We start from the raw sequence: 12503 nt of genomic DNA, 5'->3' as shown, positions 1-12503 counted from the left end.
CTCTGGAACCAAATGCATCGCCTTCCTGCTCTTAAAAAAAGTGAATAGAGTTTGATTACCTCAAGCTACAAGCTGCTTTGCTCCATAAGAAGGACACAAAAGGAGCCAGACATCATTGTTTTCCAGTCTACCCGAGGAGTTTTTGTTTTGTTTTTTTGGTTTTTTTTTGTTTGGTTTTTGTTTGTTTGTTTTTTCCTTTTATGCCAGAAACTTAATGGTTTCAGGAGCAAGTTTCTGGCTTGCTTGTTTTTAATCGGAGTGTCGAAAAGTTTCTTGCTGAATGCTTTACACGGAACTCAGTTTTTTAAAAACGGGTTGAGTCCTATCTAAAGGAGATGCGCCTGATCATTTTCTGCTGAACTGATGGGGGGACATCTAGAGGGGAGCTTGGTGGGGGAGAATGAGATCTGGTTTGCATCGGACAATCATGCTTTCTTCTGACCACAGTCACAGACCCGCTGAAAGGGGGGATTGACTCTTAGCCCAAGACAATGTCTGGATCTTCCAGTAACTTGTCAGCAAACGACTCTAGCCTGTGGGAAGAAGGTGGTGATTCGACGGACCTTTCAGGTGCGCCCAGGACTCTGAATATCTACCTCTTCTGCCTGACATGCCTGATGACTGTCGCGGCCCTGGCGGGCAGCATCTACTCGCTGGTGTCCCTGCTGAGGATGCGGAACCGGACGGTCGTGTCCATGCTCGTGGCCTCCTGGGCCGGGGACGATCTCCTGGGCGTCCTGTCGGTGACCATCTTCATGTTCTTGCAGTGGCCGAGCGAGGTCCCTGCGTCCTCGCGGCCTCTGTGTGCCGCCTCTGCCCTGCTGTACCTGTGCCAGGGCCTCTCGAGCAGCCTGAAGGCGGCCCTCCTGGTGTCCTACAACTTCTCCTGGGTGCACAGGGCGGCGGGGCGCGGGGCGGCCTCCCGCAGGTGCGGCCAGGTGCTGGCCGTGGTGCTGACGGTGTGGGCCGCCAGCCTGGGGCTGTCCGCGCTGCCGCTGTGCGGCTGGGGCGCCTTCGTGCGCACGGCCTGGGGCTGCCTGGCCGACTGCTCCAGCTCCTACGTGCTGCTGCCCCTCGTCGTGTACTCCTCGGCCTTGGCGCTGCTCGCCGGCCTCTCGGTGCCGCTCGCCCAGCAGCTGCTGTGCTCGGAGGAGCCGCCCAGGCTGCACGCCAGCTACCAGCGCATCTCCCGCGGAGCCTCGGCGCCCGGGACCCCTCCGGGCCGGTGCGCGGAGGATGCTGCGGGCTCGGCGCCGCGGTGCCCCGGGGCGCGCTCCCAGGGCCCCCCCGCCGCGCTGCCCCGAGCCTGCGCGCGCGCGAACCGGGGGGCCCCCTGCGGCCCCGGGAGCTTCCCGGCGAGCGTGGCGCAGAGGCGCTTCTCTCTGATCCTAGCGCTGACCAAAGCCCTCCTCTGGCTGCCCATGATGGTAAAGGTGCAGCGGCTGCGGCGCGCGGGGGCGTGCCCAGGGCGCGGGTGGGGCCGGGCCGGGACGCGGGAGGCCCCAGGAGGCGCGCAGCCCGGTCCGCTTCCACCTGCGGCTCGCGCGCTCCTGGAGACGCACCTGCAGGAAGGCAGCTCCCGCCGGGCCGCGCAGCCCTTGCGCCCAAGGCTTCTGGCTCCGAAACTGGGGAGGGGTCGTGGTGGAGGAGGAGGAGGTGATGGGAGGCACGGAGCGCTTCGGGGCGCGGGACACGGGCTTCCCCTCATCCATCGTGGTGGTGGCCGGGGGTGTTCTCCTCTCTTCGGGCAATATCTGGGAATATTCAGCAAAGAGGGGAGGGAGTAAAAGTCGTTCCCCACCCCCCCACCCCCGTCCTGCCTTTTTCTCCACTCCGTTCCTGCCGAGTAAGGACGCCGCCCATCCTCAGCCAGGGGGGGAGATTGGAGAGGCGTGACCTGAAGTAGGAAGGGAAGAGAGGGACCAAACAGGGGTTTCTGTTCAAGCCTTCAGGAGGGAGCCCAGTGTTGGTATAGGAAGGTGGAGCCCTGCTGTGACAAGCAGGCTGGGGACGGGGGAGGTGAGGGCTCAGGGATGTGACAAAGGCCATCTGGAGGACCAGGTGCAGGTGTCCAGTTCGTCTGCCTCTTTTCCTCGTAGTGTCCCCAAAGTGTGTTTCCCTGACGAGACCTGGGGCAGCAGGGGGCACAGACCTGGCACCCAGGGGGCAGAAACCATCCTGTGGTCTAAATCATCCCGGCTCAACCCAAGGGATCCCAGTGGTCCACCACCAAAACAGAGCTTCTGGCTCTCAAGCAGGAAGGGAGCCTGGAGAAGAGGGCTGGGGCAGCATGCTTGGGGGAAAGACTTGGCAAAGTGGAAAATTTTATCCTGGGATAGGTCTGAAGCTCTTTGCCTTTGCAGATTCACATGATGGTTCAGCACGTGCTGGGGTTTCAGAGCCCTCCCTTCGAGACGCTCAGCTTTCTACTAACCCTGCTGGCCACCACTGTAACCCCAGTGTTTGTCTTGTCCAAACGCTGGACCCACTTGCCCTGTGGCTGCATCATCAACTGTAAGCAGGACGCCTATACAGTGGCATCGGATGGGGAAAAAAGTAAGTCCTTGACAGCGTGGAGGTTGGGAGCAATAAGCATGCAGTCAAACACAGAAAAGTGGGCTGTTGAGAAGTCGCCTGAGTAGTGAATGACGAATCCAAGGACAGATGGAAATGGTAAATAAAGTCAAGAAATTATAATGTGAAACAATTCTTAGCACAGTGCTGAGATAAGTTTTAAAGGAGGCAGGTTTAAAACAACTCTGTAAAGTGCTAGGGCATTGAATAATTATTTTGGGGGAAGAAAAGAAAGAATTTATTCAGCACAGCATGAAGTCAACAAGGCCCTTAGAAGTCATCTCCATCCACCTTAGTTCTTAGCCCAGAGTAGAAAATAGATTCCTTTCCCAAGTCTACATATGAGAAGCCTGCATCTGAAAAGAGATTAACTCTTTAAGGTGTTAAAAACACATTATATGACAGCCCATTATTATTTAATGGAACAGAATTTTTATTCTTTTCCTTCTCGTATTCTTCCAGGGTTTTTAGAAAGTTTTCAAAGGAGAGTGCCTCAAAACAGTTCAAAAATTTTAAAGGGCATCTGGCTGGCCCAGTTGGTAGAGCACATGACTCTTGATCTCAGGATCTTGAATATGAGCCCCACATGGGGGGTAGAGAGATTACTTAAAATCTGAAGGAAAAAAAAAGACAAAAAGAAAGTAACTTTTATAAGTGTATGGCTCTGCTTTCAGAAAACACAAAAAAATTCTCAGTTTCAAGAAGGGAAAATGTGACAGATTTGTCTATGTATGTTCATGTATGAATATAGCCATGCTAATTACAAACAAACAACAAAAACAACAACAAAAATTATGTTCTAAAGAGTATACCTAGAATGGGAGTGGGGTCAATTATGAAACTCTCTAGAGTGTGATTGTTCTCATACTGAGGCGGGAACAGTTGAAGAATGACCCTTTATTTTGACTGTGCCAGGAAGAAAAAGGATATTCGTTTGTCATTCCAGACAAAAGATAGGATGGTCTACCATTTAATAAACCGAAAAATGCATGAATGTCTGCTGAATTACTGTTCCATTTATTATCCTTTGGTCAGAATAAGCAAATATATCACTCTTTAACAGAGAGAAAAAAAAGGTAAACAAAAATAGTTCATCTCAGACTATTTCAGAGATACAGAAACTGGATAATATTAAAGTATATTCTGCAATCAATTCTACAACAGGGTTATTTTATAAACATCAATTAATCATGAACTGGTCATTTTCCATGTATTAGTTACATTTAAAATTTAATATGTCTAGATAACTTTTCAAGTGACCAGAAGATTTCTTTAGTTTTAAGGACACCGTAAAGTTTTTTTTTTTTTTTTTTATTAATAGATGCCAAATTCATCTAGGTCTTTAAAATAAAATAACTATGGAACTTATATAACAATTATGTGATTCTGGAGATTAATATCTGGAGCAACAGTGACACAGAAAATTAGTAATAAATCCCATTGAGCCCCATAGAACATACATAAAAATCATTTACAAGCCTGGAAGCTCTAACATTCTATCAAATTGTTAACATTTGACTACTACATTAGTGAACCAGCATTGTCTTATAGTATTTAAAGTTGTGAGAGAGACAATGAAAGTCCAATGTCAGAGAAAATGAAAAGTCTTAGGGAAGTGACAGGGAGTCATTTTAAGAAGTAGGGGACACCTATATCAGAGCTGAAAACAAAACAACGCCACAGACCTATCACCGCAAATGGTCTAGGAAGTAATTCAATCTTGTACTGTACAAGACAGAAGAGCCTACGGCAGGCTGGAACAATCAATCATTACATTAATATACGATGTTTGAAAATAAAACCACGCCTTTTCAAGAGCAAAATAATATTTTTCCTCCAAATTTACCATCCCTCTTATTTCTGTTTAAAATTTCAAGGAATAAATTCCCTGAAACGTGTAGGTTTATACAAAGACACATAGCTTTAAGAATGAACATTGTGAGAAACATTACTTTAAAATGCCTGTGGTCCAAATGGTTCCATTCTCGTTTATGATCCCAGGTCTCCCCACAGGGAAATTCTGAGAACAAGAATGATATGTTTTCATTGTCTGAGAACCCATCATATATTTTCCTATTGCTAGGATGACACGAGAACAAAATTGCAAAATCCCAAAAATGATCATCCTCAAATAGGCAAGTGCCTAACCAAATGCCTTGATTCTTTGGGAATATGGCTCCAGTTTTACATTTCAGCTTTTTCTCCTTAACAAACTAAGATTCCCCCTTTTACATTCTTTGTCAGTGAACTCCAGAAGCAAGGAAGCTTCCTAATTCATATCTGCTATAGGTTCATTTTGCAGATGTAAATATAATTCTACATTTCAGCTTTAGTGAATGGAAATGGAGAGACATGCAATAAAAAAAATGCATGTCAGTAATGGGAAATACTTTGCAGATTAATAATTCTCTCCTGTTTCTAACATAAGCCTGTATTACTAGTGTCTCAAAACAAAGGTGTTAAAAAAATGATTTTAACACAGAGGTCTCAGGTGGAAGACATATGGGATAGATGTGGCTTTCACAATCATTTTGTTTACATGAAATGATGTTTCCTTTTTTAATTAAACAGTTAAATATTTTCTATGAAATCAGGTATTCAGTCTTTATTTTAAACAAAATCAAAGTATCTGCTAGGTATTCTGAAGAATTATTTATTTTTGTAAGCTGATATAATTACTTATGTCTAAAAATGCAAATAGCAAGATATGGTTAAAAGCAAAAGACTAAAGCTGATTCATGTTTGGTCCAGGGTTTAGCTTTTCAGAACAAATACAAGATTACATTTTTTTTTAAAGTATACTATCGTATAGACTTCAAAAGATCCCGATTGTGTTCTGACAGTCTTTAAGTTTCTGGTAAGTTATTAGTCAAACATTGTCAACTGTTACACTGTTATGACCTATTATCTCCATTAATTACCTTAGTCAGAAATTTACCTTTAGTTCTCTCATGCGTCTAATTAGCAGTAAAACAATTTCACATACAGGTTGGTAACTCCAATTCTAGAATCAGTTGGCTTTTAAATTCAAAACCCTTTACCAGTTAAGTAATCTTAAGTAGGTTTCTTCTACCAGCCTCAGTTTTCTCAACTGTAAAAGAGAATCAATAAGCCTTTTATTATGTAGGGTTGTTGCCCGTTAAACGACAAGACCCAAGTGCATAACTTAGCCCTGGAGTCTCCTGCTTCTGCATGGTGTGCGTCATAATTGCGCTTCCCCCTCAGAGCCTAACTCAAACTACCTCTTCCACTTCATGACATGGAGATTCTCCATTGACAGTATGCACACTACTTCGAAAACGTTACTCACCTTTGCTTTACATATTTCATAATTATAATATACAGCTAATAAGGTACATAGTTGGAAACATCAATTTTATTGTTATATGTTAAAGGTGGGATTTATGTGTTTTTGTTTGCCTACTGTCTTTGAACTGACGATTTGCCACTTTGTATCTTTTTTAGAGAAAAGGGAAACCCATCCATAATTAATACATCCTTTTAGTTCCTTCAACTTTCACACTGTTTAAGTAAGTTAAAAATCCCAATTTAATTTTACTGGACATATTAGTAGAAAAAAAGTAAGTAGAACTATACATAAGAGTATATTTTAAAATATTAACTATGTTTCTACTTTTCCATTTTTCTCTGGACAGAAATTCTTGTTTGCGTTGTGGCTCAAACAATGAATGTTTTAAACACTCAAATAATGAATGCTACCTCTAAGTTCTATTATCACTTAGTGGAATTGCTTTGTAAATCTTCAGTAGTGGGAAAATTTTAGTAATATAATCAGCATGTGAATGGCACTAGGATATATTGTAAAATGAATCAAATTTTTTCTGTTGTTCCCATAGAATTTTATAGCTTTTCATAGATTTTTCCACCAAGGATAGCTAAATATCTGGTATATGACAGCTATCTAAGAAGAAAAATAGTTTGAAATGAGCCGTATTTTGAAAGATGAAAACCAAAACATTAAATTGCATTTTGTCTACCACTTTAATACATAAAATGATCTAATATTTTATTACATTCACACATAAAAATTGTATCATTTTCTGTCACATTCTCACTTGTTATTCTACTAAGAATTTGTACCATATCTACTAACTAGTAGTACTTTACTAGAATAGCATTACATTTCACTTGGTTTAAACCATAAAGAGTTTTATGCATTCCTGCTAAATTCACCTTGTATTAATCAGGTTTAGAGACACGCTGTAAAGTGCTTTAGATCACAAAAATATAAATCTATTCATTATTTTTTACAACTCATTACAAATTTATTTGTATCAGAAATACATATGCTATTTTAAAAAGTTGAAAAACCATATTATGGCATTTTCTAATTTTTAATGTATGCATTTATAAACATGTAAATGGAAGTGTCATACATCAAAATATTTAACACAGTCATTTCTGTTGATGATATTGTCAGCTGAATAACTTATATAATATTAAGACCTCAATAATTTCCAACAAAGTAGTTTATAAACAATATCTTTTATCACCAAATAAATAAATATATAGATAATTGGTAAACTGAGAAAGTTAAAACTAAATATATGTGAGAATTTCCTAATTTATGGTTAAATTATTGTTCATTAAAACTTCTCTGAAAACTGCAGCATTCTTGGAATTGTAAATATTTTAAGCCCATCATTGTACATGTGAGAAAAGTTAGGCCCAGAGTGATGACACCTTGGATTTATAAGATTTAATTACTTTGCATAATTGGCAGGAAATGAAGGTAGTTTTTAAATTCATAGTAATCAGTTTGGATGCACTTTCCTATTCTTATTCACTATGTACACCCAATTATTGTTTATAACTACCTTCCTAACCACGGAACTTCCCTGTTGCTTTTACGTAGCCAAGAGGAGAGGCTTTGAATTCAATCTATCATTCCAACGGAGTTATGGGATTTATAAAATTGCACATGAAGATTACTATGATGATGATGAAAATTCTATATCCTATCACAATCTCATGAATTCTGAATGCAAAACTACAAAAGACTCTCAGAGAGACACTCACAGCATCTTCAATGCCATAAAAGTGGAAATCAGCACTGCACCCTCCCGGGACAGCTCCATACTAAAAGGGATCAACAAATGTACCAATACTGACATGACCGAGGCTGAGCAGGATTGCCACGGTGAGAAGAGCGTTGATCCATTGCTTTCTGAAAAAACGGGACATGATGCTAACTATGAAGAAACCACCTTTCTGGAAGGGCCAGAAAGAAGACTTTCTCATGAGGAGAGTCAGAAACCAGACCTTTCAGACTGGGAATGGTGTAGGAGTAAGTCAGAAAGGACTCCTCGTCAGGTACAGTAAAGGCTGTTCTTTCTGTCGAATTAAAAATGAGACCAAATACGATAGGCATGAAAAAAAAAAAAAAACAATGATCAGTTGTTTATTTCATTCAATCAAGTCTAAGGTTAATTTCACTTGCTTTAAGTTCCATAATATTAAATTTTATTTCAAGGTATTCTTTGGAGGGACTTTTAAGTTTTTTAAGTTCTACCTTTCCAGTCAAAATCTGTATATTTGGGGATTGGCAGAGCTAAACAGGCTCTTGAGAAGGTTAGAGCTTTCTAGTTTAACCTCAAGTAATCTGTCAAAATTCAGACTAGCCTCTCAGAACTTGTTTCAAATTAGTTAACTTGTATGCTTTATTTTTCCTTCTTCCACCCAAAAAGGTATTTCACAAGTGCCCCAGGGAAGTTTTCTTTTTTACCATAAAGGAAAATATTTATACAGCTAGTGGTGAGGAGGGTAGTCCTGCTGCAACTATACTAGATAGAACTAGTCCCTCCAGTATTCAGCAGGGGGAAAAAAAAAAAGATCTGTTCCAGAATATATCCAAGTGAGCCCTTGCAAGCTCTGCTAAATGTCCTATCCCTTTAAGGATAAAGAATGGCTTTATGTTTTATAAAACTGAAAAGAATTTGCACCTTAATTTCATCCCATTTTCTCCTAGGTTTCAGCCTGCCTAGAATGATGAGAGATACGTCTTATTTTATTGAAACTGTAGTGTAATATTGATATGAGATTGTTCTTTACGCCAAAATCTCATATCTGGTAATTAAAATTGCTTTTGCTTCCCACACCACTGATTTACTAGAAAGATGAGCTGTTTTCTGCCAGATTCAATTGAAATCAAAGTCCACTTGTCAAAACAAAGTCATAATTCCAAAAATATGTGCAAAGAATACTATTACATTTATTGATCAAAATATGACCATATAACACCAAGTATGAATATGGGCAGAGTACTCTGAGATTTCCTTTATTCTCAGTGATAATTAAAGCTACTAGTCCTACTCTTAATATCGTTTAAAAAGTTGGACAATAAAACAAAATATACAAAATATATTATTAAAAATAATTATTCATACTATTTAGTGATTAGGTATTTCAGAAAACCATCACTAAGTATTTGCCACAAATTACAAGATAATATGAAAATGTATTATTGACTGGACACAATGCTCAGTATTTTTAGAACAAAATGGTACCCCAGCTAAGAGGAAAATCCTTACAGTCTCATCATCAATTTGTTCCTGAATAATATAAGCCTCCTGGTTTTCTTGCACTTAAGAATTGTTAAGTAATACTCATGATGAAATGTTTTATGTGTGTGTGTCCGTGATGTACACACGCCAATAACTTGCAACTACCTTGGTGTGCTACTCCTCTATCCCATCCCCATGCTTACCCCTTAGGGATTACAGTTATCCTGAATCTTGCTCATGCTTTTTTATTTTATTGTTTTATCACAAGTGAATGCATTTCTAACACAGCATATTATTTAGTTTTGCTTATTTTGAGCTTTCTAAAGATGGCATCATACTGTACCTAATCTTCTGGGATTTGGTTTTTCCCCCACTTGACATTACTTTAAATGACTCCATTTTTAAATGTATTTTGTTAAAACATTGGGAATTATTATTAAAATATCAGAAATATAGTCCTCATTTAAAAGTCTTGATTATGGTTTGGAGAGTATAATCAATTAATTACCCTAGAAACCTGTGAAAGGATCAGACACTTTACACAATAATATACTGTACCTTGAGCATAATGAAATACAACTTACCCACAGACCTCTATAAATAAAAAAAATCAAATGATATATAGAAAGAACTAAATTTTGATCAAACCAGATCAAGTATCAATCGACACCTTTCAACTACAACGATCTGCTTAAGTATTAATATTTTAACATCTGTGAAGAACAAGTAGTTCAGAAAATTGACCTAAAATGGTGGTTGTAAAAAAAAAATGATTAGTGATAAAATAGAGAAAATTCAGGAAAGATAAAAATCTATATTTTGGGGACTGAAATTAAATGAAATACTATAATAAATTTTCAAGCAGCAGTAAGAAATCCTTAAGTTATAGGCTGATGTTATTGATATGACTTGCCTTTGGCAAAACTGCCTCTGGACTTTAAGGTTAACATGTAACCCAAATACATTTAGGGTTTAAAAGCTTCTGATAACTTTTCCATGACCAAAGACAGGTTTTAACCGGCCACCTATTCTTCACCAGCAGATACTTCATGGGAGTAGACGGTGACTTAGCACTTTCATGTCATCATCCTTTTCTTCCAACAACCTTCTCAGCTCTATGTATCTTAAAGTGATACATTACACTGCAGTAGACACTGCAGTAAGTCTATAAAAATACTATCTCTTTTGATTTCCCATAACTGTACTTTAAATATTTAGGCTCAATCTATAAGTTTGTATTTAATTGCTGTACAATTTATAGTGTGTTCTTTGTTCTTAGGCTTAAAAAAAAGCAAGTTTGATTTAAAATCTATTTAGTGATCCTTATTTTATTTTGACAAAACATGTTGCTTAATTTTTTTATTAGAGTTTATGTTAGTAAACAAATTCTCATTGTATTTTGTTGAAAATCCTGGAAGGAGTGAAAGCATTAGGTAAGGTTAAGGTGTAAAGAAGATGGCAGTAGTAGAATGGCTTCAGCAGGTTTAATTGTGATCTACTAAAATGTATCAGAGTGGGAAGTGCTTGTAAAACTAAAATTCAGTGTTAAATTTAACCATACAATTACTTCTTTTTGGATCCCTAGTAGGTAGAATCCCAAGAAGTTTGCTATTAAAATGTTCATTAAAGGACAGCCCGGGTGGCTCAGTGGTTTGGCGCTGGCTTCAGCCCAGAGTGTGATCCTCGGGTCCCGGGATCGAGTCCCACGTCGGGCTCCCTGCATGGAGCCTGCTTCCCCCTCTGCCTGTGTCTCTGCCTCTCTCTCTCTATGTCTCTCATGAATTAATAAATAATATCTTAAAAAATGTAGTCATTCAAAAATAGTTAGAAATGTCAGAGCTCTTCAGTTACAAAGTTTTACTCTGGTAGCCATGATTTGACTGTTCCTGAAAAGAAATCGTTATTTTCCAGAACCTAAAAGTTTTTTCATCTGTGAATAAAGGACATTTGGCATACGAAATAATTTGGTGGCTTGTGGGTAATCACTCTAATTTTCTCTTCTAAAACAAAGCCCATCAATGAGTTCCATTTTCTTTTCTTTTAATATGTTGTCTTAAAGCTCTAGAAACTCATTTATTATAAAAAATCAGAAACAAAGATGTGCTGTAACTATGTCACTCCATCCCTTTTTTAATCCATTCATCAAAGCATCTGAAAGATGAATAGTCATCCACTATGCCAGGAAAATACAGGAAAATAGAGTCTGTAACAATCATTCTCAAATGAGAGGCCAAGCAGGGGGAAGTGATTACATTTGAATTAGCTACACAAACCACTTAGCATAAGGATAGATAAACAAACAAGAACTAACTTTAAAGTCACCTGAGCATCAAAGAAATTTTACTCTCATGTTAAGGAAAATGTTTTAACTATCTAAAAATAGTTTTACAAATCAAAGTTGTGTTTGCTATTAGAGTGAAACAGCAACACTGGGTCCTATAACTTTTAAATATTATTATTTCTTTAGATAATTTTCATAAAGAACTGTGGAAACCAAGTCAAACTAGATTATTCTGGGTTCTTTAAATTAGAGCTTCTCAAATTTTAATGTGCAAATAAGTCAAATGGAGATCTTGTTAAAATGTAGATCATGACTGAGTAAATCTGAGATGGGTTCCAAGATTCTGCATTTCTGACAAAACCCTAGCTGATTCTGGTAAAAATAAAAAGTCCCAACCCGGACCTACAGAATCAGAATCCTCCTGCCCCCGTTGGTTCAAATGAACATCAAAATTTAAGCAGCTGCATTAGCATCCAATCACTAGGAGATAAATACTAGTTTAAAGGGAAGGGCAAAATCAATTCCTTCCATTTACTATATGCCTCATAAAGTAAAATAAGACTGGAAGAAAATACTCCAATACAGTAGGGTCCCCCTATCTGTGGGCAATGTGTTCCAAGACCCCCAGTGGTTGCCTGAAACTGCAGATAGCACTGAACCCTACAAATATTATATTTTTTTCCTATAGAAACATACCTAGATACAGTCTAATTTATCAATTAGGCACAGTAAGAGATTAATAATAACCCAAAATAGAACAATTACAATAATACATTGTAATCAAAGTTGTAAGAATTTGGTCACTCTCAATTTCAAAATATCTTCCTGTGATGATGTGAGATGATAAAATGTGACATGATGAGATGAAGTGAGTTGAGTGACATAGGCTTTGTGATGCAGCGTTAGGCTACCACTAACCTTCTGATGGTATCTCAGAAGGATTATCTGCTTTTGGACTGTGGTTGACTGCAGGTAACTGAAACCACAGAAAGTGGTATCTGGATAAGTGAGGGGCCTACCTCTCCTAAAAACAGTGCATCTTCTCTTTTCTCTTTTTTTAAAGTATTTATTCATTCATGAGAGACACAGAGAGAGAGAAAGGGGCAGAGACACAGGCAGAGGGA

At 39.1% G+C, this 12503-nt stretch overlaps 1 protein-coding gene across 1 annotated transcript in view; it reads left to right on the top strand.

Annotated features, from left to right (window-relative positions):
- The first annotated feature begins 401 nt into the window (after positions 1 to 401).
- GPR149 (G protein-coupled receptor 149) overlaps positions 402 to 12503 on the top strand; it is a 64907-nt gene continuing 52805 nt past the window's right edge. Inside the window, exons 1-3 of the mRNA XM_041734479.1 lie at positions 402 to 1427; positions 2364 to 2556; positions 7451 to 7908. Coding sequence (XP_041590413.1) covers positions 492 to 1427; positions 2364 to 2556; positions 7451 to 7908 — 1587 coding nt within the window. The 5' untranslated portion in view covers positions 402 to 491. The remainder of the gene's footprint in view (positions 1428 to 2363; positions 2557 to 7450; positions 7909 to 12503) is intronic.

Source organism: Vulpes lagopus, chromosome 19 (genome assembly GCF_018345385.1).
Source record: "Vulpes lagopus strain Blue_001 chromosome 19, ASM1834538v1, whole genome shotgun sequence".
Lineage (NCBI taxonomy): Eukaryota > Metazoa > Chordata > Mammalia > Carnivora > Canidae > Vulpes > Vulpes lagopus.
Note: the sequence above shows the minus strand (reverse complement) of the source record. Positions and strands in the feature narration are given on the sequence as shown.